This window comes from Microcaecilia unicolor, chromosome 13 (genome assembly GCF_901765095.1).
Source record: "Microcaecilia unicolor chromosome 13, aMicUni1.1, whole genome shotgun sequence".
Lineage (NCBI taxonomy): Eukaryota > Metazoa > Chordata > Amphibia > Gymnophiona > Siphonopidae > Microcaecilia > Microcaecilia unicolor.
Window position 1 is genome coordinate 8,374,573 of NC_044043.1, and position 22,548 is coordinate 8,397,120.

The 22,548-nt window shown below is 45.4% G+C and overlaps 1 protein-coding gene across 1 annotated transcript in view; it reads right to left on the minus strand.

Annotated features, from left to right (window-relative positions):
- Positions 1-22,548, minus strand: part of TMEM120A (transmembrane protein 120A) — an 81,683-nt gene that overhangs the window by 30,607 nt on the left and 28,528 nt on the right. Inside the window, exons 3-6 of the mRNA XM_030185631.1 lie at positions 22,133-22,249; positions 15,127-15,186; positions 14,039-14,134; positions 9,556-9,645 (exon numbers count right to left, since the gene is read on the minus strand). Coding sequence (XP_030041491.1) covers positions 9,556-9,645; positions 14,039-14,134; positions 15,127-15,186; positions 22,133-22,249 — 363 coding nt within the window. The remainder of the gene's footprint in view (positions 1-9,555; positions 9,646-14,038; positions 14,135-15,126; positions 15,187-22,132; positions 22,250-22,548) is intronic.

Below are 22,548 nucleotides of genomic sequence, written 5' to 3' on the forward strand. Positions count from 1 at the left end.
ACAGTTTCCATCGCCTCAAGGAGTAAAATATAAATCTGCATTACAGGTGTCTTCTACTTATCAAGCAGCCAAATTGTATCAGTCATCAGTCTGTGTGTTTTTTCGAAAAGCTTTGAAAATGTGGTTATTTCAGAAACTGATGATGCCTAGGCAAAAGTAAATGCTTTATTTATCTATTTGCTACATTTGTATCCCACATTTTCCCACCTATTTGTAGGCTCAATGTGGCTTACATAGTACCGGAGAGGCCTATGCAGGCTCTGGTGTGAACAAATACAGGGTGATGTTGTGGTAAGATCAAGTTCATGTGGCACAGCCACATTAGGGAATCGTAGACCAGAAGAGTTGTGTTATGACCATTACGTGCTTTGATTTGGTTGTGTTGCAGAGGTTAGGCATTTAAGTTGGATCGGTAGGGTATGCCTTTTTAAACAGGTTGGTTTTTAGTGATTTCCGCAATTTTAGGTGGTCGTACGTCGTTTTCAAGGCTTTTGGTAATGCGTTCCACAGTTGTGTGCTTATGTAGGAAAAACTAGATGCGTAAGTTGTTTTGCATTTAAGTCCTTTGCAACTTGGGTAGAGCAGATTTAGATAAGATCGTGTTGATTCAGATGTATTTCTAATTGGTAAGTTGATCAAGTCTGTCATGTAACTCGGGGCTTCTCCGTAGATGATTTTGTGAACCAGGGTGCAGATTTTGAAGGCGATGCGTTCTTCAATTGGGAGCCAGTGTAGTTTTTCGGAGGGGTTTTGCGCTTTCAAATCGCGTTCTATTAAATATAAGCCTAGCTGCTGTGTTTTGAGCGGTCTGAAGTTTCTTTAAGGTTTGTTCTTTACATCCCGCATAAATTCCATTGCAGTAATCTAAGTGGCTTAGTACCATTGATTGTATTAAGTATTTAAGTTGGATCGGTAGGGTATGCCTTTTTAAACAGGTTGGTTAATTAAGGGCCCTGTTTACTAAGCATTAGCACTCGCTATCCGTGTAATGCCCATACAATTCCTATGGGCATATACACGGTTAACGCACACTAATTTTTAGCATACACTAAAAACGCTAGCACACCTTTAGTAAACAGGGCCTTATGTTGATTAGTTTCCCAGTTTAATTCAGCAGTATAATGGATTTTTTGTTTTGTTTAAATTCTAAAATGCAATTGTAATTCTAGGAGTCTTGCCCTAGTTTTTTGTAATGCACAGATCCATTTGTGGTTACTTGCGGTATAAAAGTAATGAGTGTAATGTAATGCAATTCCACACTTTCATCCCTTGGTATTTATTTATTGCATTTGTATCCCACATTTTCCCACCTCTTTGCGGGCTCAGTGTGGCTTACAATAAGACATGAATAGTGGAAATACATTTGTAATAACTTGGTTATAGGTTACATTGTGCAAGTTTTGTGAAACCATCGAAGAATCATTAAGAATATGACAATGGGAGATCAACATTGAAACGTTGGAAAGAGACAGTGGGAAGCTGAAAGGGCAGTGTTAAGGCACAGAGATATATGGTGTACCTATTCCTGTGAGTAGGTGTATGAGTGATGTGGAATTACGGGGGATGAGGGTTAGGAGTGGATGTATGGAGCATTGATGATCAGTGAGTGTGGACTCTATGTGTTTTGGCTCTTGCCATAAATTGTTTCAAACAGATGAGTCTTCAGTAATTTGCGGAAGGAGGCTTGTTCGTAAATCATTCTTAAGTTGCGCGGCAGTGTATTCCAAAGTTGCGTGCTCGTGTGAGAAAAGGTTGACGCGTGTAGCGTCTTGTATTTCACGCCCTTGCAATTAGGGAAGTGGAGGTTGAGGTATGTTCTGGATGATCTTTTAGCATTTCTGGTTGGAAGGTCTATCAACTCGGACATATAGGCAGGGGCTTCACCATGAATGATCTTGTGGACTATTGTGCATACTTTGAAAGTGACGCGTTCCTTAAGTGGAAGCCAGTGTAGTTGCTTTAGTAGTGGAGTTGCCCTTTCATATTTTGGTTTTCCAAAGATGAGTCTGGCTGCTGTGTTCTGGGCTGTTTGCAGTTTCCTCGTCACTTGCTCTTTACAGCCTGTGTATAGTGAGTTACAGTAATCCAGATGGCTTAGGACGAGGGATTGCACTAGGTTGCGGAAGACGAATCTTGGGAAGAATGGTTTAATCCTTTTCTATTTCCACATGCAGTGGAACATCTTCTTAGTTGTGTTATTTGCGTGAGTTTCTAGAGTTAGGTGGCGGTCAATAGTGACTCCAAGAATTTTTAGAGTTTCTGAAATTGGAAGGTTTTGGTTTGGTGTGCTTATCTCGTTGAATTCATTTGTATTGTATTGGGAGGTGAGTATTAGGCATTTGGTTTTTTCTGCATTTAGTATGAGAAAGTAAATTCAATATGAGACTTACAGAAAAGAGTTTTTAACCGATGGACAGCCCAACAGCATATTATCTAAAAACAGAAAATTATATCTAAGCGTTGGAATGCAAAGCAGATTGGTCAATTTTTCTGGGCCTCGACCTACTGTACATCGCCTTGGGTGAATCTTTTCATAAAGGTGGTTAATAAATCCCAATAAATAGAGAGATTTAAAAAATGACAGAGTAACTTTGTTTGGTAATTTGAGTTCTGGGTGATCGCAGTTGGGTTAGATGTGCTGTGTTTTTATACTTTTCCTTTTGTTTCTTATTTCTATTCCCCTGATTTTGATCTGATTTTTCTAAGTCTCATCCCCCTACTCTACTGTGGACTAAGGATATATCCTTGTGTATTCTATTGGAATTCTTTATAAAGAATAAAATAAAAGATATTGCAGAATTAGAAAAAGGTAAAGAAATAAGCAACCAAAATGATATAGGAGATGGATGGACTTTCCTATGAGAAAAGGCTAAAGAGCTTAGGGGTCCTTTTACAAAGCTGTAATAAAATGGGGCCTGTGCTAGCCTTTCTGAGGAGAGCTCAGGCCCCTTTTTACTGCAGCGGGTATAAGGCAGGTCTTTTTTTTTTTTTTTTTTTAAGAAATGGCCATGCGGCAAGTGAAGCACTTGCTCCATGCCCATTTTGGGGAGGGGGGGGAAGCACTTACTGCCACCCATTGAGGTGAGGGTAAGGGCTCCTGCGCTACCCCAGCGTAACCAGGCAGCGCGCGGCACTGCCGGGTACACACCAGTCCTACAAAAATGTAAATATTTTTGTAGCGCCAGATATGGCGCGCGCTGGGGGTAGGAACTACTGCCGGGCTGCTGTGGTAGCCCGGCGGTACTTCCGTTTTAGCGAGTGGTAAGCCGCGTTGGGCTTATTGCCACTTTGTAAAAGGGCCCCTCTGCTTGGAGAAGAGAGAGCTCAGGGAAGTTATTAAGTTGTATTTTTAAAACAAATGAGATAACGGGGAGAGGGTTTAGGGGTGAAGAGGGGGGGCGGGAAGGAAGGAGAAGATGGGGCTAAATGAGGAGGGGGTGGGTAAGGGAATAAATCATTTGAAGGCAGTAAGTTCGGACTGTTTTGTGTTGAATATGTTGGTATCATTTTATTTGATGTAACTACTACTACTACTACTACTACTTAACATTTCTAGAGCGCTACTAGGGTTACGCAGCGCTGTACAATTTAACAAAGAGAGACAGTCCCTGCTCAAAGAGCTTACAATCTAATAGACAAGTGAACGGTCGGTCCGATCGGGGCAGTCAAATTGGGGCAGTCTGGATTCACTGAACGGTAAGGGTTAGGTGCCGAACGCAGCATTGAAGAGGTGGGCTTTAAGCAAAGACTTGAAGAAGGGCAGGGAGGGGGCTTGGCGTAAGGGTTCAGGAAGGTTGTTCCAAGCATAGGGTGAGGCGAGGCAGAATGAGCGGAGCCTGGAGTTGGCGGTGGTGGAGAAGGGTACTGAGAGGAGGGATTTATCCTGTGAACGGAGGTTACGGGCGGGAACGTAAGGGGAGATGAGGGTAGAGAGGTAGTGAGGGGCAGCAGACTGAGTGCATTTGTAGGTAAGAAGGAGAAGCTTGAATTGAATGCGGTATCTGATCGGAAGCCAGTGAAGTGACCTGAGGAGAGGGGTGATATGAGTATATCGGTTCTGGCGGAATATGAGACGTGCAGCAGAGTTCTGAACAGACTGAAGGGGGGATAGATGGCTAAGTGGGAGGCCGGTGAGGAGTAAGTTGCAGTAGTCCAGGCGAGAGGTAATGAGAGCGTGGACGAGAGTTCGGGTGGTGTGTTCAGAGAGGAAAGGGCGAATTTTGCTGATGTTAAAGAGGAAGAAGCGACAGGTCTTGGCTATCTGCTGGATATGCGCAGAGAAGGAAAGAGAGGAGTCAAAGATGACTCCGAGGTTGCGGGCAGATGAGACGGGGAGGATGAGGGTGTTATCAACTGAGATAGAAAGTGGAGGAAGAGGAGAAGTGGGTTTTGGTGGAAAGACGATAAGCTCGGTCTTGGACATGTTCAGTTTCAGGTGGCGGTTGGACATCCAGGCAGCAATGTCGGATAAGCAGGCCGATACCTTTGCCTGGGTCTCCGCGGTGATGTCTGGTGTGGAGAGATACAGTTGGGTGTCATCAGCATAGAGATGATACTGGAAACCATGAGATGAGATCAGGGAGCCCAGGGAAGAGGTGTAGATTGAGAAGAGAAGGGGTCCAAGGACCGATCCCTGGGGAACACCAACAGATAAGGGGATGGGGGTGGAGGAAGATCCATGAGAGTGAACTTTGAAGGTGCGGTGGGAGAGATAGGAGGAGAACCAGGAGAGGACAGAGCCCTGGAACCCAAATGAGGACAGTGTGGCAAGTAAGTCATGATTGACAGTGTCAAAAGCAGCGGATAGATCCAGGAGGATGAGGATGGAGTAGTGGCCTCTGGATTTGGCAAGGAACAGGTCATTACAGACTTTAGAAAGTGCTGTTTCTGTCGAGTGAAGAGGGCGAAAACCGGATTGAAGCGGATCAAGGATGGCATGAGAGGAGAGAAAATCAAGGCAGCGGCTGTGGACTGCGCGCTCAAGTGTCTTGGAGAGGAAGGGTAGGAGGGAGATGGGGCGGTAGTTGGAGGGACAGGTAGGGTCTAGTGATGGTTTTTTGAGGAGTGGCGTGACTACAGCATGCTTGAAGGTGTCGGGGACAGTTGCAGTGGAGAGAGAGAGGTTGAGGATATGACAGATGGAGGGGGTGATAGTAGGAGAGATGGTGTTAAGTAAGTTGGTGGGGATGGGATCAGAGGAACAAGTGGTGCATTTGAGGAGGAAAGAAGGCGGGCGGTTTCCTCCTCGGAGATATCAGGAAAGGAGGAGAAAGAGGTCTGGGTTGGTTGGTTGAGGGAGAGGGTTGAAGGGTGAAGAGGAGGAGGTGGCTTGGTAGTGAACTCAAGGTTGATCTTTTGCACCTTGTCGCGGAAGTAGTCAGCCAGTGATTGAGGAGAGAGTGACGGGGGGGTGGGAGCGGAGGGCACTTTGAGGAGGGAGTTAAGGGTGGCGAAGAGACGACGAGGGTTAGAGCTGAGAGAATTAGTCAATTGGGTGTAATAGTCCTGTTTGGCAAGGAATAGTGAGGACTGGAAGGAGGATAGCATGAATTTGTAGTGAAGGAAATCTGAATGGGTGCGAGATTTCCTCCAGAGGCGTTCAGCAGATCGGGCGCAGGAGCGAAGGTAACGGATGCAAGGGGTCAGCCAGGGCTGGGGATTAGTACGCCTTGTGGGACGGGAGGTGGATGGTGCAAGGGTGTCCAGAGCAGAGGAGAGAGTGGCATTGTAAGCGGAGACAGCCTCGTCAACAGACTCGGAGGACATGATGGAGGGGAGGAGATTAGAAATACTAGATGATAAGGTGGGAGGGTCAATAATCTGGAGATTCCTGGAAGTAGTGGTTAATGTTGGGCGGGGCTGAGGGGGAGGGTGAAGAAGTGTGAAGGTGATCAGGTGATGATCAGAGACAGGAAGAGCTGAGGTGTGGAAATTGGAGGGTGAGCCGGAAGAGGAGAGGACGAGGTCAAGGCAATGGCCATCACGGTGAGTAGGGGTGGTGGAACAAAGCTGGAGGTTGAAGGATAATGTTAGAGTGAGGAACTGAGAAGCGTGAGAGTTGGACAGGTCATCAACGTGTATGTTGAAGTCTCCGAGAATGAGGGATGGAGATGAGGGTTCAAGAAAAACAGAAAGCCAGGCATCGAAGTCGGTGAGGAAGGAAGGGAGGGATTTATCAGGGGGGCGGTAAATGACTGCCACTCTGAGTGGCAACGGGTAGAATAGACGGATGGAGTGGACTTCAAAGGATGAGAAGCAGTGAGACTGTGGTAGGAGGAGGGGTTGGAAGCTACAGGAGGGCGAGAGTAGTAACCCGACGCCTCCTCCACGGCCAACTAGGCGGGGAGTATGGGAGAAGAGATAGCCTCCATGGCATAGAGCCGCAACTGAGGCAGAGTCGTCAGGGGAGAGCCAGGTTTCAGTTAGGGCAAGCAGGTGAAGGGAATGAGAGATGAAGAGATCGTGGGTGAAGGGAAGTTTGTTGCAGACCGAGTGGGCATTCCACAGTGCACATGAGAAGGGGAGGGAAGAGGGGGGGAGGAGGGGAATAGATATGAGATTGGAGACATAACTCTTGAAACATCTGTCGTTTGTAACCTTGTGTACTGTTTTCAATAAAAAAACGTTGAAATATTAAACAAATGAGATAAGCTCTGGAATTCGCTGCTGAAAAATACGGTAAAAGCACTTAGGACTAAATTCAGTAAATGGCGCCCAAATTTGGGTGATGAGACAAACGAGCACCAAGCGCGCCAAGGGGTGATATGATACAGACATTCAAATATTTGAAAGGTACAAGAAAAATGTCAGGAAGTATTTTTTCACGGAGAGAGTAGTGGATGCTTGGAATGCCCTCCCGCGGGAGGTGGTGGAAATGAAAACGGTAACGGAATTCAAACATGCGTGGGATAAACATAAAGGAATCCTGTTCAGAAGGAAAGGATCCTCAGGAGCTTAGCCGAGATTGGGTGCAAGAGCCAGTGGTGGGAGGCGGGGCTGGTGGTTGGGAGGTGGGGATAGTGCTGGGCAGACTTATATGGTCTGTGCCAGAGCCGGTGGTGGGAGGCGGGACTGGTGGTTGGGAGGTGGGGATAGTGCTGGGCAGACTTACACGGTCTGTGCCCTGAAGAGGACAGGTACAAATCAAGGTAGGGTATACACAAAAAGTAGCACATAAGAGTTTATCTTGTTGGGCAGACTGGATGGACCCTGCAGGTCTTTTTCTGCCATCATCTGCTATGTTACTATAAGTTGCATGCTGTTTACAGAACAGCACTTAGCGCCGGGAATCTGTGCCCGATTTTGGACATGAAGATTTACACCAACTGACGTACAAGTTCCAGGAGGAAAATCCCACAAATGTTCCTTGGGAAAGCCACTTTCTATCCCCCTGTGGGTAAACAGCATGGAAACTAGCTACTCTTTGGGGATCCTGCCAGGTACCTGGGACCTGTTCTGGACTGGCCATTGTTGGAAACAGGATACTGGGCTTGATGGGTGACCCAGTATGTGATTGTTAAGTTCCCAAGCAATGGAGTGCAGGCATTTTTTTAGACCATGTACTTTGCAGTTAACTTTCAAAAGAGAAATGATGTGCACGGTTTCACTTTGAAAATTGTTAGAGGAGGGGAGGGAGGAATGGCTGGCTGGCCAGGTTGACGGCGACAGGCTGCGTAGGAGGAAAGATATGGCGGAAAAAGTGACTCAGGTATGAGCTGTGGGCAAAGAGTGAGCGTGAATTTAATTTAATTCTGGCATTTATAAGCCGCTTAACCATCAAGCTCAAAGCGGAGAACAATCCAAGTTAAAAGACATCGTTATACAATAAAGTTCTAACGTTACATAGTAAGGTGTATACAGTGTTAAAAGTATAGTACTAAAGCAATTGTCTCTGACATTTCAACATAAACCTCGGGCGAATTGTACACCACTTTGTTCTGTAATGCAGTAACAGCAGTATATCAAGAATAAAATAATCTAACCTAACCTGCCCCATAAAACTAGTACGGCCCTTTTTTTCGTAAGGGGTGTCTTCTGGCAAAGAAATGTATATTTCAAAACTGGACTTCAGAGGCGGTACCAGAATTTTGGCACTGGTGGAATATGGTGCACCAGCTGCTGATGTGGGAGGCAAGAGAAGCCAGAGGATCCCCAAAACGAAAGAATCAGTTTTTGAAGATCTGGGGAAAATATATAGATACCCTATCAGCTAAGGGTAAGAGTTTTGTACTTAACGTGCTGTAGACACTATATCGAAGTTGTAGGTGGGTCAATTCCTCTTTAGGACGATTGTGAGTTTTCCGTGGGGAGGGAGAGAATAGGAGGGTCAACAGAGGGGAATTTTTGGGGGTGGGGGGAACTGGGAAAGGGGGGGGGGGGTTGGAGAAACGGAATAAAAAAGTGAAAGCAGTAGGCCTGAACTGTTCGACGTTTGATTAGAAGGGAATTTCATGACTGGTTGTACATATTGAATATTTGATGTTGCTAAAAGTGTACACTGTTTTCAATAAAAACCGTTGAAACATAACCTCAGTCTTTCTATTTTACTATCTCCTTATGCTACTCCTCCAGAGTCTGTTTTACCAGTGTGATAAAGTCTGTTTGTTGGGGTCCATTAGTAGTCCGTATTATTTTTGAAATAGCTAGGTTTTCAATTATCGTCGGAAGCTTGTATAGTCCAACATTAGTCTGATCTCTAATGATAGAGAGTTCCATAGCTCCAGCCCCTTCCCAGCAGAGTAGTATTAAATGTCTGCTTCAGATTTTTTTTTCGGGTCCAACGTGAATGCACTGGAACCTGATAAAAGTCAATACTGCCTGCAGTTTGGACTTCCTCTGCCAAAATTTAAAACCATGAAACTATCAGTCAATTCTAAAAAAAACCCAAACAAAAAAACACCTTAAAAATATCCATCTTTGTTTTTCAAGTGTATCATGTGTTGTGTTTTTGTGTTTACACTACTGGTGAAAGTTATTTCCTTATTGTCTTTTTTTCTGAATTTCCAAAGTTATAATTGTATTGTTTGAAATTAAAAAAAAATAAAAATACCCATCTTTGAGAAACTTTTTTCTGCATTGTTCTTTAAATTCATTCTTATTTAAGACATTAACTACATTGTGTTATTTGACAGACAAGGTATATATGCTGAATTTTAAAATCTTGTGCACAGAATTTTTCTTGGTATAGAATTCTCTTAGAATGTTACCGCTTGCTGTACATAGCTGAGCGTCATAGGAGCCAGCTCTATGAGTGCTTGAGCACCTCCAATACTGAACAAACTCCTTGACTATGTCCAGGAAGAAGTAATTTCTACTGGGTTTAGCACCCCTAATAATTTTGAAAAGTTGGTTCCTATGACGAGCGTGGTCCACAAACATATTTGAACACAAATGCAGCATCTCAGGTAGCATTCACGGATAAGCAAGCATCAAATATATCCTCTCAGGCCAGCCTAGACTACCATGTTACCCACAGAGCTACCCTGCACAGACGAGCAGCAGCACGACTGGGATTTGAAATCCAAAGTAGCCCCTTGCACTCAAGCCCCGCCTCACCTGGATCCATTGTTGATGAGAATGCTCTCCCGGATTGTGAGGGTGCAGTAGTACCACACGAGAAGGAAGTTAAACACGGCATCTGTTACTCTGGCAGGAGCAGGGGTAAAGAAAACAAGCAAAGATTAATCTTTTGTTCTTTACATTGATACCATCTCCCCATTCTACCACTTTGGGTATTTTTTTGCCACATAACTCCATACCCATTACGTCCCAAGGATCAGTCCAGAAATGGGTTGTGACTATCCACCGGCAGGTGGAGACAGAGAACTCTAATGAGTTGTGCCTCATAAGCTTCTGCACTTAGCAACCAAGCCAGTATTCTCTATCTCCAGCAGGTGGATTAGCAGCTCCTGTGCACTGTGGTGACTCCTGTGTGGCCTCCTGTCGGTTTGGGGTTGACAATATCCTGTGCCTCAGGTGTAAAACTAGTGTTCTAGGTCCCTCCCTGCTCCCCCATTGCCACGTTCTACCTCTTTATCTCGGTCTTCCCTTCTCTTTTTCTCCTGCCTCTTATAAAAAAAAAAGCAGACACTGTGGTTCTTTTAAAGAGTGCTTGTGCTATGGGAAGATTGTGGGGCTTCACTGCCTTGGACGTCACAAGCCTGGCTGTTTTCTGTGAATATATTTATTAGTCTCTATATCTGAGTCTTGTGTGCGCTGCAGGGGTAAGCTCTCAGCTTACCCCTGCATTCTTTGTTTTACTTCCAAGTATCTGCCACTTCTGCCTACTTTGGACGTCAGTACTCCATCTTTGGGAGTTCAATCTGGCCCCGCTCCAGTGACAGTTTTGGCGGGCTTAGTGCTAACGGCTCCTGCCCTCCTCAAGGCTTCAGCAGCCATTTTGTCACTGGGTTCCTCGCCCACTACTGTGTCCTGGGATGTTGGTTTTGTGGTGGTACAAGTCTCTGCCCTGCCATTTTCACCAGAATTTGTTCTTTTATTAAAGTCTGGTAGCGCTATAGAAATGATTAGTAGCAGTAATAACTTTATCAAAAGCTTTCTGAAAATCTAGATACACTACATCAATCGCCTCACTTTTATCCACTGTCTTAAGTGCGTAAGTGTTGCCAACTGAGCCAGACCGAAGGTCCATCAAGCCCAGTATCCTGTTTCCAACAATGGCCACTCCAAGTCACAAGTACCTGGCAAGATCCCAAAACAGTACGATACATTTTATGCTGCTTATCTCAGAAATATGCAGTGGATTTTCCCAAGTCCATTTTAATAATGGCTTATGGACTTCTCCCATTAAACCATGCTTGTCTACATGTTCTGTAATTTTATTCTTTATAATAGTTTCTACTATTTTGACCAGCACCAATGTCTATAATTTCCAGGACCACCCCTAGATCCTTTTTTAAAAAATCGGTGTCACTTTGGCCACCCTCCAATCTTCAGGTACTACAGAAGATTTTAACGAAAAGTTACATATTACTAACAGCAGATCAGCAATTTCATGCTTGAATTCTTTGAGTACCCTTGAATGTATGCCATCCAGTCCAGGTGATTTAGTACTCTTTAATTTGTCAATTTGGCTCAAAACATCTTCCAAGTTCACTGAGATTTCTATTCAGTTCCTCCACATCATCATCATCCTTAAAAACTATGTCCGACATAGGTAGATCTCTTAACATCGTCTTCCATAAATACAAAACCAAAGAATTGAATTGGCCACTGTTGGAAACAGGATGTGGGCTCGATGGACCTTTGGTCTTTCCCAGTATGGCAATACTAAAATGAATTCAGTTATTCCGCTATGGCCTTGTCCTCCCCGAGTGTCCCTTTTGCTCCTTTGTGATCTAACAGTCCCACAGATTCCCTTGCAGGCTTTCTGCTTCTGATGTACCTGAAAATGTTGTTACTGTGTTAGTTTTAGCCTCTGCAGCAAGTGAGAATGTGGTGAAGGCGGTTAGCTTAGCAGAGTTTAAAAAGGGGTTGGACGGTTTCCTAAAGGACAAGTCCATAAACCTCTACTAAATGGACTTGGGAAAAATCCACAATTCCAGGAATAACATGTATAGAATGTTTTGTACGTTTGGGAAGCTGCCACGTGCTCTTGGCCTGGATTGGCCGCTGTCGTGGACAGGATGCTGGGCTCGATGGACCTTTGGTCTTTTCCCAGTGTGGCATTACTTATGTACTTATGTTCCAACCGGTCTAAAGCAAACACTGCAAGCACAATAAGCGTTGTGCATTGGCTCCGAGTCAATTATTGTTTGTGTGCTTCAGCTCCACTGATTTCCAGTCTTGCATGTTTGGTTTGATCCCCTATACACACTTTTTTCTTTTTTTTTTTTTTAAGGCAAATAAATCTCTCCACCCCTGACAGAGCTGCCTGAATGACCAAGATACCACACTTCAGTGTCTGGAACTGGGTTAGGAAAATGCTTAAGTGTACCCTCTCCGCAACACAGCAGAGTCTGCTAGACAGAAGACTCAAATCAGTGTCAACTATGTCACAATGCAGCCCTTTGTGTTTTTAATGATATTCACAAGGCAGGAAGCATGGCACCTCGATAACACTTTCAGGGCCTATTGTCACTGGCGAAGTTTGAAATCCTCTCTCTTTCTGGCTGCAAATTTAAGCACTCCCACATTAATGCTTAAAAGTGTGGGCTTTGTTTGATACAGATATCAGGGATTAACAGGCACCCCACACTCTGTCCCCATTTTTCCAGGACAGGAGATGTGCTTGATGCTGTTAGAAATCCAGGACTGGATACCATGGAGCTGGATTTTGTGCTTAGCACCTGTACCCAAAAAGACAAGGTACACAGCTCACAACAAATGCTGCACTCACTGCTAATGGGTACCATTTCACTGTCAGTCAGTTCAGAGCGTGGAATGAGGCTGGAGAACAGATCTGGGTCCTTCATTCCAGTGGCGTAGCCACAGGTGGGCCTGGATGGGCTGGGGCCCACCCACTTAGGGCTCAGGCCCACCCAACAGTACCACATGTTTAGTGGTAGCTGGTGGGGATCCCAAACTCAGCCAGCTGAAGACTTCCCCCTAATGGTAACGAAAACACTACTCTCCACGATACAAGCACCTGCGCATTCTCAGTTTTCAGTGCATGCGTACTGCAGACTGCCACGGTGGAAAGAAGCATTTCCCCACCAGCTGAGATATTTTTCTTGGTGATGGTTGGGGGGGGGGGGGGGGGGGGGGTGGGGGGAAGAGCACATGGTGCCCACCCATTTCTTGCCCAGGCCCACCCAAAATCTGTAGTCTGGCTACGCCCCTGCTTCATTCATCACTGCTATGAGCTAAACCACCTATAAATGTTTAGTTCACAAACACAGATAAAGCAAGTATTACCACAACAAACCTTTAGGTCTGTTTTCCATGGGTTGTTACTGACCTATTCCCCCCTCCCCCCCCACCCAATTAAATGCTGCACCCCTTCCACCTTATGAAAATGGAGACAGGACCTCCTTAATGCATAAAAATAACCCAAATGGCTCTTTGATCAGAAGCAGCACCTTACCCTCCATGTCTATTTCCATCTCCTGCCAAAAATTCAAAGCAATGCACTAGCACAAGGACAAGAGAGGAGACCAGCCAGTGAATGAGAGCAGGCGACAGCTAAATTGGAAGGAACGCTGCAGGATGGGTGATTCCAGGCATTTTCATCTTCAAATTCCCAATGCCTTCTAGAGTTTTTAGGTACTAGACCTTACCAGAGCAGAAGAGTGTGTGTGTATATATATATATATTGGGGGGAGGGGGGTTAATAAATTTTTTTCTTGGTTCAATGCCCCATTGGAAGCGGTACAAAGAAAAGCTACGAGGATGGTATGGAAGTTGCGTTCCAAGACGTATGAAGAGAGACTTGCTGACCTGAACATGTATACTCTGGAGGAAAGGAGGAACAGGGGTGATATGATACAGACGTTCAAATATTTGAAAGGTATTAATCCGCAAACGAATCTTTTCCGGAGATGGGAAGGCGGTAGAACGAGAGGACATGAAATGAGATTGAAGGGGGGCAGACTCAGGAAAGATGTCAGGAAGTATTTCTTCACGGAGAGGGTGGTGAACGCTTGGAATGCCCTCCCGCGGGAGGTGGTGGAGATGAAAACGGTAACGGAATTCAAACATGCGTGGGACAGGCATAAAGGAATCCTGTGCAGAAGGAATGGATCCACAGAAGCTTAGCTGAAATTGGGTGGCGGGGGGAAGAGGGGTTGGTGGTTGGGAGGCTAGGATGGGGGAGGGCAGACTTATACGGGGTCTGTGCCGGAGCCGGTGATGGGAGGCGGGACTGGTGGTTGGGAGGCGGGAAATACTGCTGCACAGACTTATACGGTCTGTGCCCTGAAAAAGACAGGTACAAATCAAGGTAAGGTATACACACATGAGTTTATCGTGGGCAGACTAGATGGACCGTGCAGGTCTTTTTCTGCCGTCATCTACTATGTTACTATGTTACATCCAGGAACACCTCCTCACCACCGCTATCATCACACTGCAGTCTCACCTGGAGTTCAGGAAGAAACGGAAGGTGCAAGACAGGATGATCAGAATTATGGTGAGGTAAAGTTTAAACTTCTCATACTCATCCTTGTAGGCGAACCTGCCAAAATGGAAACAGAAAGAGCAATGAGAAACTGCCACGAAACCACCATACACCAAACAACCCAAGAGGATTCCAATCTGAATATACAGTAGAGGATTGGGGTCCTGGCTAAAAAGTGCAATTAAGCCCTTCTAGTGCTATGGAATAAGCATCACGAAATGAAGCTAAAGTTTATTTTTTCATACAACAAGTAATTTCAAGTCTCCTGAAAGAGACGCACCATTATTAAGAACAACCATTACAGGCAAGCAACTTAGGACAGATATTCAGCGTGGTTTAAGCAGGCAGGCTCCTGCCTAATTAAACCATGCTGAATGGACTAGATCTAGGGTGGTCTGGGGGAAGAGTCTGGGAGAAACAAGCAGTTATATATAATCTCTGGACATGGAGGGGAGGCCAGGGCAGAGGAGAATCGATGGACATGGATGGGATGAGAGGAGAGGAGAGAATCATGGGACCCGGATGGGAGGGCAGGGTAAAGGAGAATAGCTGGACATGGAGGGGAGGTCAGAATCGCGGGATACGGAGGGGAGGGAACAATTGCTGCACATGGAGGGGAGGGGAGGGCAGGGGAGGAGAAATCGCTTCGACAAGAGCCTTAAAAACATAATCACCATTACAAGATAGCCTTGCTAGCGCCCGTTTTCATTTTTTTGAGAAACGGGCCTTTTTTACTAGTCTCTTCATAAATCCCAATAAAGAAGTAATATACACATACACACATTTCCAGTCTACCCATCCATGCCACCTACTCTCCAATATGAAGTGTCTAATTCATTCCACACAGACCCAGGAGTAGCTATTGGGATCAACTTTTCAGTCACAGCCAGCATGGACCTGAACGCTGAATGACTCTGTGCTCTTCCCTCCAGGCATTGGGACCTGAAATTGAAAGGCCCTGTATACATGTGCCCCTCCTCTAAGCCATCCGGTCCCTGTGATCTGTTCATATTTAGTGAGACATATTTAACAGGAATGAAGCTGCTTACTTAGCCTGCTTGCTGAGTAAAGTCACATTCACGTTTCCCAGCACCAGACGCAAGTATAACCTGAAAGAGAACAAAAAAAAACCCATCAGAGATGAGCAGAGGCTGGGGCTAGGTACAAGGCCAGGAAGGGACGAAGACACCACCATAGGATGGTTGTGAAATAAGCATCCTAAGTTAACAAGCTTCAGCTATGAGTACACAACTGTTCAAAGTTCGCAGTTCTGCTCTCACAGGCATTTGAACAGACTATTATAAAATAACACGTTATAACAAATTTGTAATTATCACTTATAAAGCAGCATCAGTAACCTATTTTTTGTTCTAATTATACTGACTGCGTAGAAAGAAATAATATCTGCTTATTTAGAAACAACCTCTGTTTCAGGAAATAAAGTTTTAGGTATATCAAAGAATACTGAGGGGGGGGGGGGGGGGGGGGGGGTGGCTCATTAAGCAGAATTCATCCCCTTGACCCAAATATACAGGTTCACTATTCAAGTTAGGAGGGCAGATTGGGTGAGGAGCTGATGCAGAAAGCCACACAGCTTCTACTGCGAAATGAAAAAGGCACGATACGGCAAGCAAATGAAATGCTAATTTTAAGCACATGGAACTTGAGATTTAATTGGGACAAGCCTGCCAGACACACGCACACAAGTAGAACTGGGTTCCAAGATGGCATTGTAGAGGTCTTACCACTTAGACGCTCCATCCTGCTCCTGACCTTTGGCGTGGCGTTTCCTTTTCCGCAATGGGCAAGAGAAAGAGCCTCTCGGGAGGCTCCCAATAAGCCTGGGGTTTCCTTACCACTTCACCAGCCAACTCTGGAGCACTTTCGGCCGTCTTGCAGATTCAAAGTTGTTCTTTCTTCTGTTTTGCACGATGCGGTGGAGTCGGGCAGCGGAAAGGACAGGGCAACCCTTCAACCCAGAACTTTTACTGCGGAAGCAGAGCAGGTTCCCAATGCCAAGGTTTTGAACCAGTAGTCAGATTATCTGCTGGGGAGTCCGCCTCTGGCGTTATCTACTCCCAGGGAGGGAGCCAGACCCAAGAATGTGGAGAAGTAGTCTTCACTGATACCTCGACAACAACAACAATGGATCGAGCAGAGGTGGAAGGTGCTTCTGGAGGTATACTGAAGGATTTAGAGAGACCTGCAGCCATAACCCTTGAGGTACTTTGGGAAACGTTTGAGTGATTTGAACTCCTCTCTAAAGAGATTGTTGGTCAGAGAACATGAAGATATCAGACTTATTTCTCAAACTGTTATGGAACATATGCAGGAGCTAGCTGGTCATGATACCAAGATAAGCTCCATGGTGACTAAATATCAAGAGCTTAGTCAGATATCTCAGGCTCTTATTCGGGATAATGTTTTTCTTACCAGGAAAAGTTACATACATGGAAAATCTGGTGAGATTCAATTTGCGTTTCTTCAACTTTCCTTGGTCACCCTTGGTAGCTTCCTGGTCAGGAAGTATTGTAACGAGATTCTTAATTTACCATCTGAATCACTGCCATCAATTGTTTGACCCTATTTGCTGTTGAAACTCTGCGGCTCCAGATGACCATTTACCACCAGGTCAGCTTTCTTTTGACCTTACAGGATTTTTGGTATCATCCTTGAAGGCAGTCATTCAAAGGCCAATTTGACTGTGACTTTTGAATTAGAAATGAACTGCAACAATATTCTATGTCTTTACTTTCGACATATTAATGAGGTGTTTTTTGGATCAAAAGTGAGAATTTTTCCTAATCTCTAGAATTTCTCAAAAGAGACGCCAGAATATTCTGGCTCTTCGCCAGAGTTTTGGTTCTAGGGGCAAGTTTTATTTTGAAATTTCCTTGTTTGTGTGGTTGTATTTCAATCTAAATCTTATATTTTTTTGATCCAAAACAGTTGAGGGATTTTCTAGCAGCAAGCGAAGAAATTCAAGTTCAAGTTAAGGTTTCCTGATTTTTAACTCACTGTATAAATGGGCTGAAAGAAGGTATTGGGTAAAGATTATTTCTTTTAGATGTATTTTCCCATATCTTGGAGTCTACATTACCAGATTTATGGGCGAATTATGAAGATGATATTCTTAGTTATAGTTTTGGTTAATTGATTTCCTATTTTCTAATCATGGAAGTTCTTGAAGTGATGTATATTTGAAAATGTCTATAAATAAAACATTTTGTTTAAGCACCTAACCGCAGATATTCAGCGGGAGATAACTGATTATCTCCCACTGAATATCCCGATTAGCGACTGGCCGCTAACTGGCTATATCGCGTGACACAGCCAGTTAGGTGTGGATATTCAGTGTCAAACCGGTTTTGTTGAGCGGTCAAAAACAGGAGGCCAATCCTTGACAACTAAAAGTTTAACCGGTTAGCACTGAATATTGGCAGATATTAGCGGCCAAAATAAACCCAGATATCCAATACTGGTCGCCAGACACAGCCTGGCACTGAATATTCAGATTTAAATGCCAGCAGTGGACAGCAAAGATGCTGCTCGTTGAATAATCAATCCCCATACGTTTTAATGTACTGTGTGCCCATGTGTACCGCACTAGTTAACGCCCATCATTAACTCATTTCTGCATCAGTGGTGTAGCTACGTGGGGCCTGGGGGGCCCTGGACCCTCCTGCCGATGACCCTCTCAACCCCCCTCCCACCGTCGCCTGCCTTTGCTGGTGGGGGACCCCAACCCCCACCAGCCGAGATCCTCTTCTTTCCGCAAAAGGCTTCCTTCTGTTTCTGACGTGCAGGACGTCAGAAACAGAAGGAAGCCTTTTGCGGAAAGAAGAGGACCTCAGCTGGCGGGGGTTGGGGTCCCCTGCCAGTAAAGGTAGGTGATGGCGGGTTGGCAGCAAGAGGGGGGTCCAGAGGGTCATCGGCGGGGGGGGGGGGGGGGCAAAGTTGGTGGTGGCGGCGGGGTTGGCGGCACCAAGGGAGGCTAAAATGTGCCCCCTCACCTTGGGCTCTGGACCCCCCTCTCGCCGAAGTCTGGCTACGCCCTTGTTCTGCATTGTGTAGCCAGTAACGTTGTAATGACTTGGGGGCTCTGCCCAAAGCTGACAGCCAGAGCCGGTAAAGTTCCCACCTGTATCATCCTCAGCCACAGCGTAGGTTCCTGAAGGAAATGGAAAACCTGGCATGACTAGAAAAAAGAAAGGGACCCAGACAGACAGATCCCCATGCAATTTCAGGGGCAATCCCTACAGACAGACCAGGATCCAGAATTAGCCCGGGCATCTTGGCTGACTAAGCAGCTGCAGCTGGGAGGGGGAGGGGCTCCCACGGGCTAGTAAGGAGGAGGAGGTAGGCAGTGAGGAGAGATGGAGATGGAGTGGAGTCTGATCAGGCAGGATCTCAAACTACCCCAGAGATCATAATCCATGAAGAGGAGGAGAGAATGGAGATATCACCAGGGAGAGTGAAGGAAACCAGCTGCTGGGTGCTTCAGTGACTGGATAAAATCTGCAATTGTTTTTTTTTTTTTTTTTAAATGACACAGTCCTCGAGGGTGGACCCGGAGCCAGTTGTAAGTGGGAAGTGGGGACAAGCCCCCGCTGAAACTAGGCTGGGGCTGTCAGCAAAGCAGTGTGAAAAGACATTAACTATTGCTGAACTATTTTGAACTGTGAAATGAACTGCTGGAACTGAGAAATGAACTTTATTTGATAAGCCACAGTTTGGTGTTTGTCCTGGTGATAGGACTCTGCTCTGAGGTGTGGGGAGGAGGAGGAAGAAGACCTGGGGAGTTTCAAGTTGTACTGAAGAAAAGGTTAAACAAGCTGTGTGGCAAAGAACTTTACTGAAAGGAAGGAAGGAAGGCTGAAGTCTGCCTTTCCTTCTTGGGTTACAGAAGCTCTTCCTGATTCGTTCATTCTCAGTGTCCCGCCCTCGAGGGCGGGACACTGAGAATGAACAAATCAGGAAGCTTCTGCGTTCTGCTAGAGACGTCGGGGGTACTTGGGAGGGGAGGAGCGCTTTCAGCGACGCTGCCTGCTGTGCTCTCCAGTCAGATTCCAGCGCGTCGGCGACGGAGGGTAAATTTAAAAGAAAAAGGATCCTTGTTGGTTGGGGGGAGAAGAGGGCACCAGGGTGGGCAGGCAGTTGAACATGGGAGCGGGAGGGCAAGGGAGAGAGGACCTGGACATGGATGGCAGGGCTCAGGGAGAGAGGGGGATTGCTGGATAGGGATGAATGGAGGGGGCAGGGGAGAGGAGCATGGATGGGAGAGGGCAGGGCTCAGGGAGAGAGGGGAATTGCTGGACATGGAGGGAAGGGGAGAGAGGAGAAATGTTGGGCACGAATGGAGGGACGGAAAGAAAAAGGAAGGAGATGCATATGGATGGAGGGGAAGGGATAGAGGAGAAATGCTGGACATGGATGTAGGGGAGGGGAGGAAAGTAGATGCACACGGAAGGAGGGGAGTGAGGAGAAATGCTGGATATGCATGGAGGGGAATTTGCTGAATTTAAGGGCTGGATCGGAACACTTTGAAGGCAGATGCTGAAACTCGAGAAAGGATAGGGACAGGGCTACAGATGGTAAGCAGGACACATAAGGACACAGGAGGATGGTGGACATGGTGAGAGAAAAAATATCAAATGGAAAGAAGACACTGCATAAAACAGAAGACACTGGGACCAAAGCGAATAGAAAAAACAAATGATCAGACAACAAAGGTAGAAAAAAGTATTTTATTCAGAATTTATTAATTGGAATATGTCAGCTTTTGGAAATGTGCATCTGTGATATTTTGCATGTAAGTTTCAATTTTTCTAGTATTATTGCATGCTGAGTCTGACTTCTTGAGGTAACTTTCCATTCAGTATTTTGCCTTCATATTTGTTGTGTCATGTGTTTTTCATGTGTGATCAAGGTACAGTATCCTGCTAGCGTGTAGCATTTACAGCCCTTTTTGTTTTGTTTTGTTTTTTTACGAGGTAGTGTATTGGTGTTTTACAGTTCTGCCTTTCCACGCATAAGGTTGTAGCTCGTCCTGTCCTTGGAATTAGTGCTGTTATGGTTTGGTAAGGTTATGAGTGTGTTTTTGCACAAGTTTGTGTATAGTGTTTTGCAGTGGAGACATTGTGTGTCCGCACCTCTGACCCCCCCGGGGTTATGAGAATTGAAACTACTAATTGTAGTGGACCTGAACTGAATAATTTCTGGGGAGTTTCATGATAGCATTGTGCTTATTATTTCAATCAGTTTTTCTGTACAAGTTTAGCTTCATTTGTCTTTATTTGAAATTTCATAAATAAAAAATTTTCTAAAAATTGAATATTATCAGTGGGGTGGAGCTGGGGTGGGGGCGGGGCTAGGATGGGGCCCCACCAAATTGGTCTGCATAGGGCCCCGCACTTGCTAAGACCGGCCCTGTGGCCCGGGAACTGGGTTCAGGACCCCTGCTTTAGAATGTTTAATGCAACAGAAGGTGCTGTCTTTCCAGTGCTGATGCTGCAAGGTAATGCTAGGAGTCACTGTGGAGCTGATGTGCTGCCTTTCCAACGACCACAGCATTCTGGGACGTGCTGTACTTGCTGTGTTTCTCATGCTATAGTCAAATTACATCGGAAAAATACTTCAAACTGAATTTTCCAAACATCTATAATGCAGAAACTCGTTAAGGCGGTGAAAAAGGCACATTCATACATGTAAAACTTAATGGCTATTATAGCATCCAACCCTTAAAAGTGATCATTATATGCACAGTTTTGGAAAATGGATTTTCTGGCACATCACGATCACTTTTATGGGCTGAATGTTTTAATAGCCATTAGGTGTTGCCTGTATGAATGTGCCTTTTTTTCCACTTTCCATCATTTCATCAGTTTCTGCATTATAGGGCCCAATATTCAGTTACTCATCGGTATCATGTGTTCTCCGAGGACAGCAGGCCATGTATTCTCACACATGGGCAACATCATTCGACGGAGAGCCAGTGTAGATGCTACCCAGCGTTCTATCTCTTTAAGAAGCTTTTGGAAGCATCCCACCACACATGCATGATTGCCTTCCTGCTCAGCATGAGCACGCAGGACCAGAAGACCAATAACATAGCAAAAAGAATACAACTGCTAGAGAAGACAGGAGGGAAGAGAACACATGATCTGCTGTCCTCTGAGAACACCTGCTACAGGTAAGTAATTTCGTTTTCTCTAAGGACAAGCAGGACAGCATGTTCTCACATAAGGGAATCCCCTAGCTACCAAACTCGCTGAAAGCAACAAATTAAAGAAAATAGGGATTTGCAATGGCAAGGTCAACTAGAAACCAATGAATCTGAACTTATATACAAATCTTGTTCTGTGGGTGCAGCCTGCAACAGGAGAAAAACAGGCTAGGGGGATGGAGTTGGAATCTAGACTCTAAAAAAAAATAAATAAAAAAATTCTGCAGAACTGTCTGACCAAACTGGCTGTCATATCAGGTGAGCTGCTCAAGAAAATAGTGAGATATGAATGTGTGGACTGAAGACCACGATGCAGCTCAGCAAATCTCTTCAATAGAGGCTAACCTCTAGTGGGCTACCAACACAGCCATTCCCGACATTGTGAGCCATGACATGACCCTCGAGTCAGTCTAGCCTGGGCATAAGCAAAAGAGATACAGTCCGCTAGCCAACTGCATAGAGTGCATTTACCAATGGCTGCCCCTATTCTGTTTGGATCAAAAGAAACAAAAAGCTGGGTGGAAAGGCAGCTTAGCATCAATGACCCTAGAGTGCCGCTGGCTGCAGCAAGTACAGGAGCACTCTGGGCTGCCAAAGCAGGACCTCTTCAACTGGTGGGGCTTGGGGATACCCACCAGCTCAGGTATTAATTTGAATGGGATCAAAATAGAATGTGCCCACCTACTTTGGGCTGAGGTCCACCAAAATTAGCATGTTGGCTACGCACCTGCTCCTAAATTTATACTTTATTTTCAGCCAGACTTGTAAAATCATGCAGATTGATTAAAAGCTCTTTTGCAAGAGTAACTTGGGGACCAGGGTTTCCTCACCCATTTTCCTTTGGCAGAAATGCTTCCATTTCGAAGAACGTGTTTTGCCGCTCCTTGATAAGATTCTGCAGCTCATGAAGCTCATTCTTCTGTTCTTCCTTCAGAGATGCCCTGCACCTGAGAAGAGAGGAGATGGGTAGCTCAGTGTAGGGATAGTGTGCACTGGCAGAAAGCCACAGCACCCACCTAAACTCACCTGGCATGCATTTGACCTTGTTAATCAAGCATTTTTGTTTGCCCATCTTCAATCTATCGGCCTGACAAAGGTCACCCTGAAATGGTTTGCATCATTCCTTTCACGGATTTACACCGTGCTTACCTCCTGAGGGACTGTCTAGGGATGTACCCCTTGTGATGTACCTCAAGGATCAATCCTCTTGCCTAACATCTTTATCAGCCCATTAGGTATTCTACTA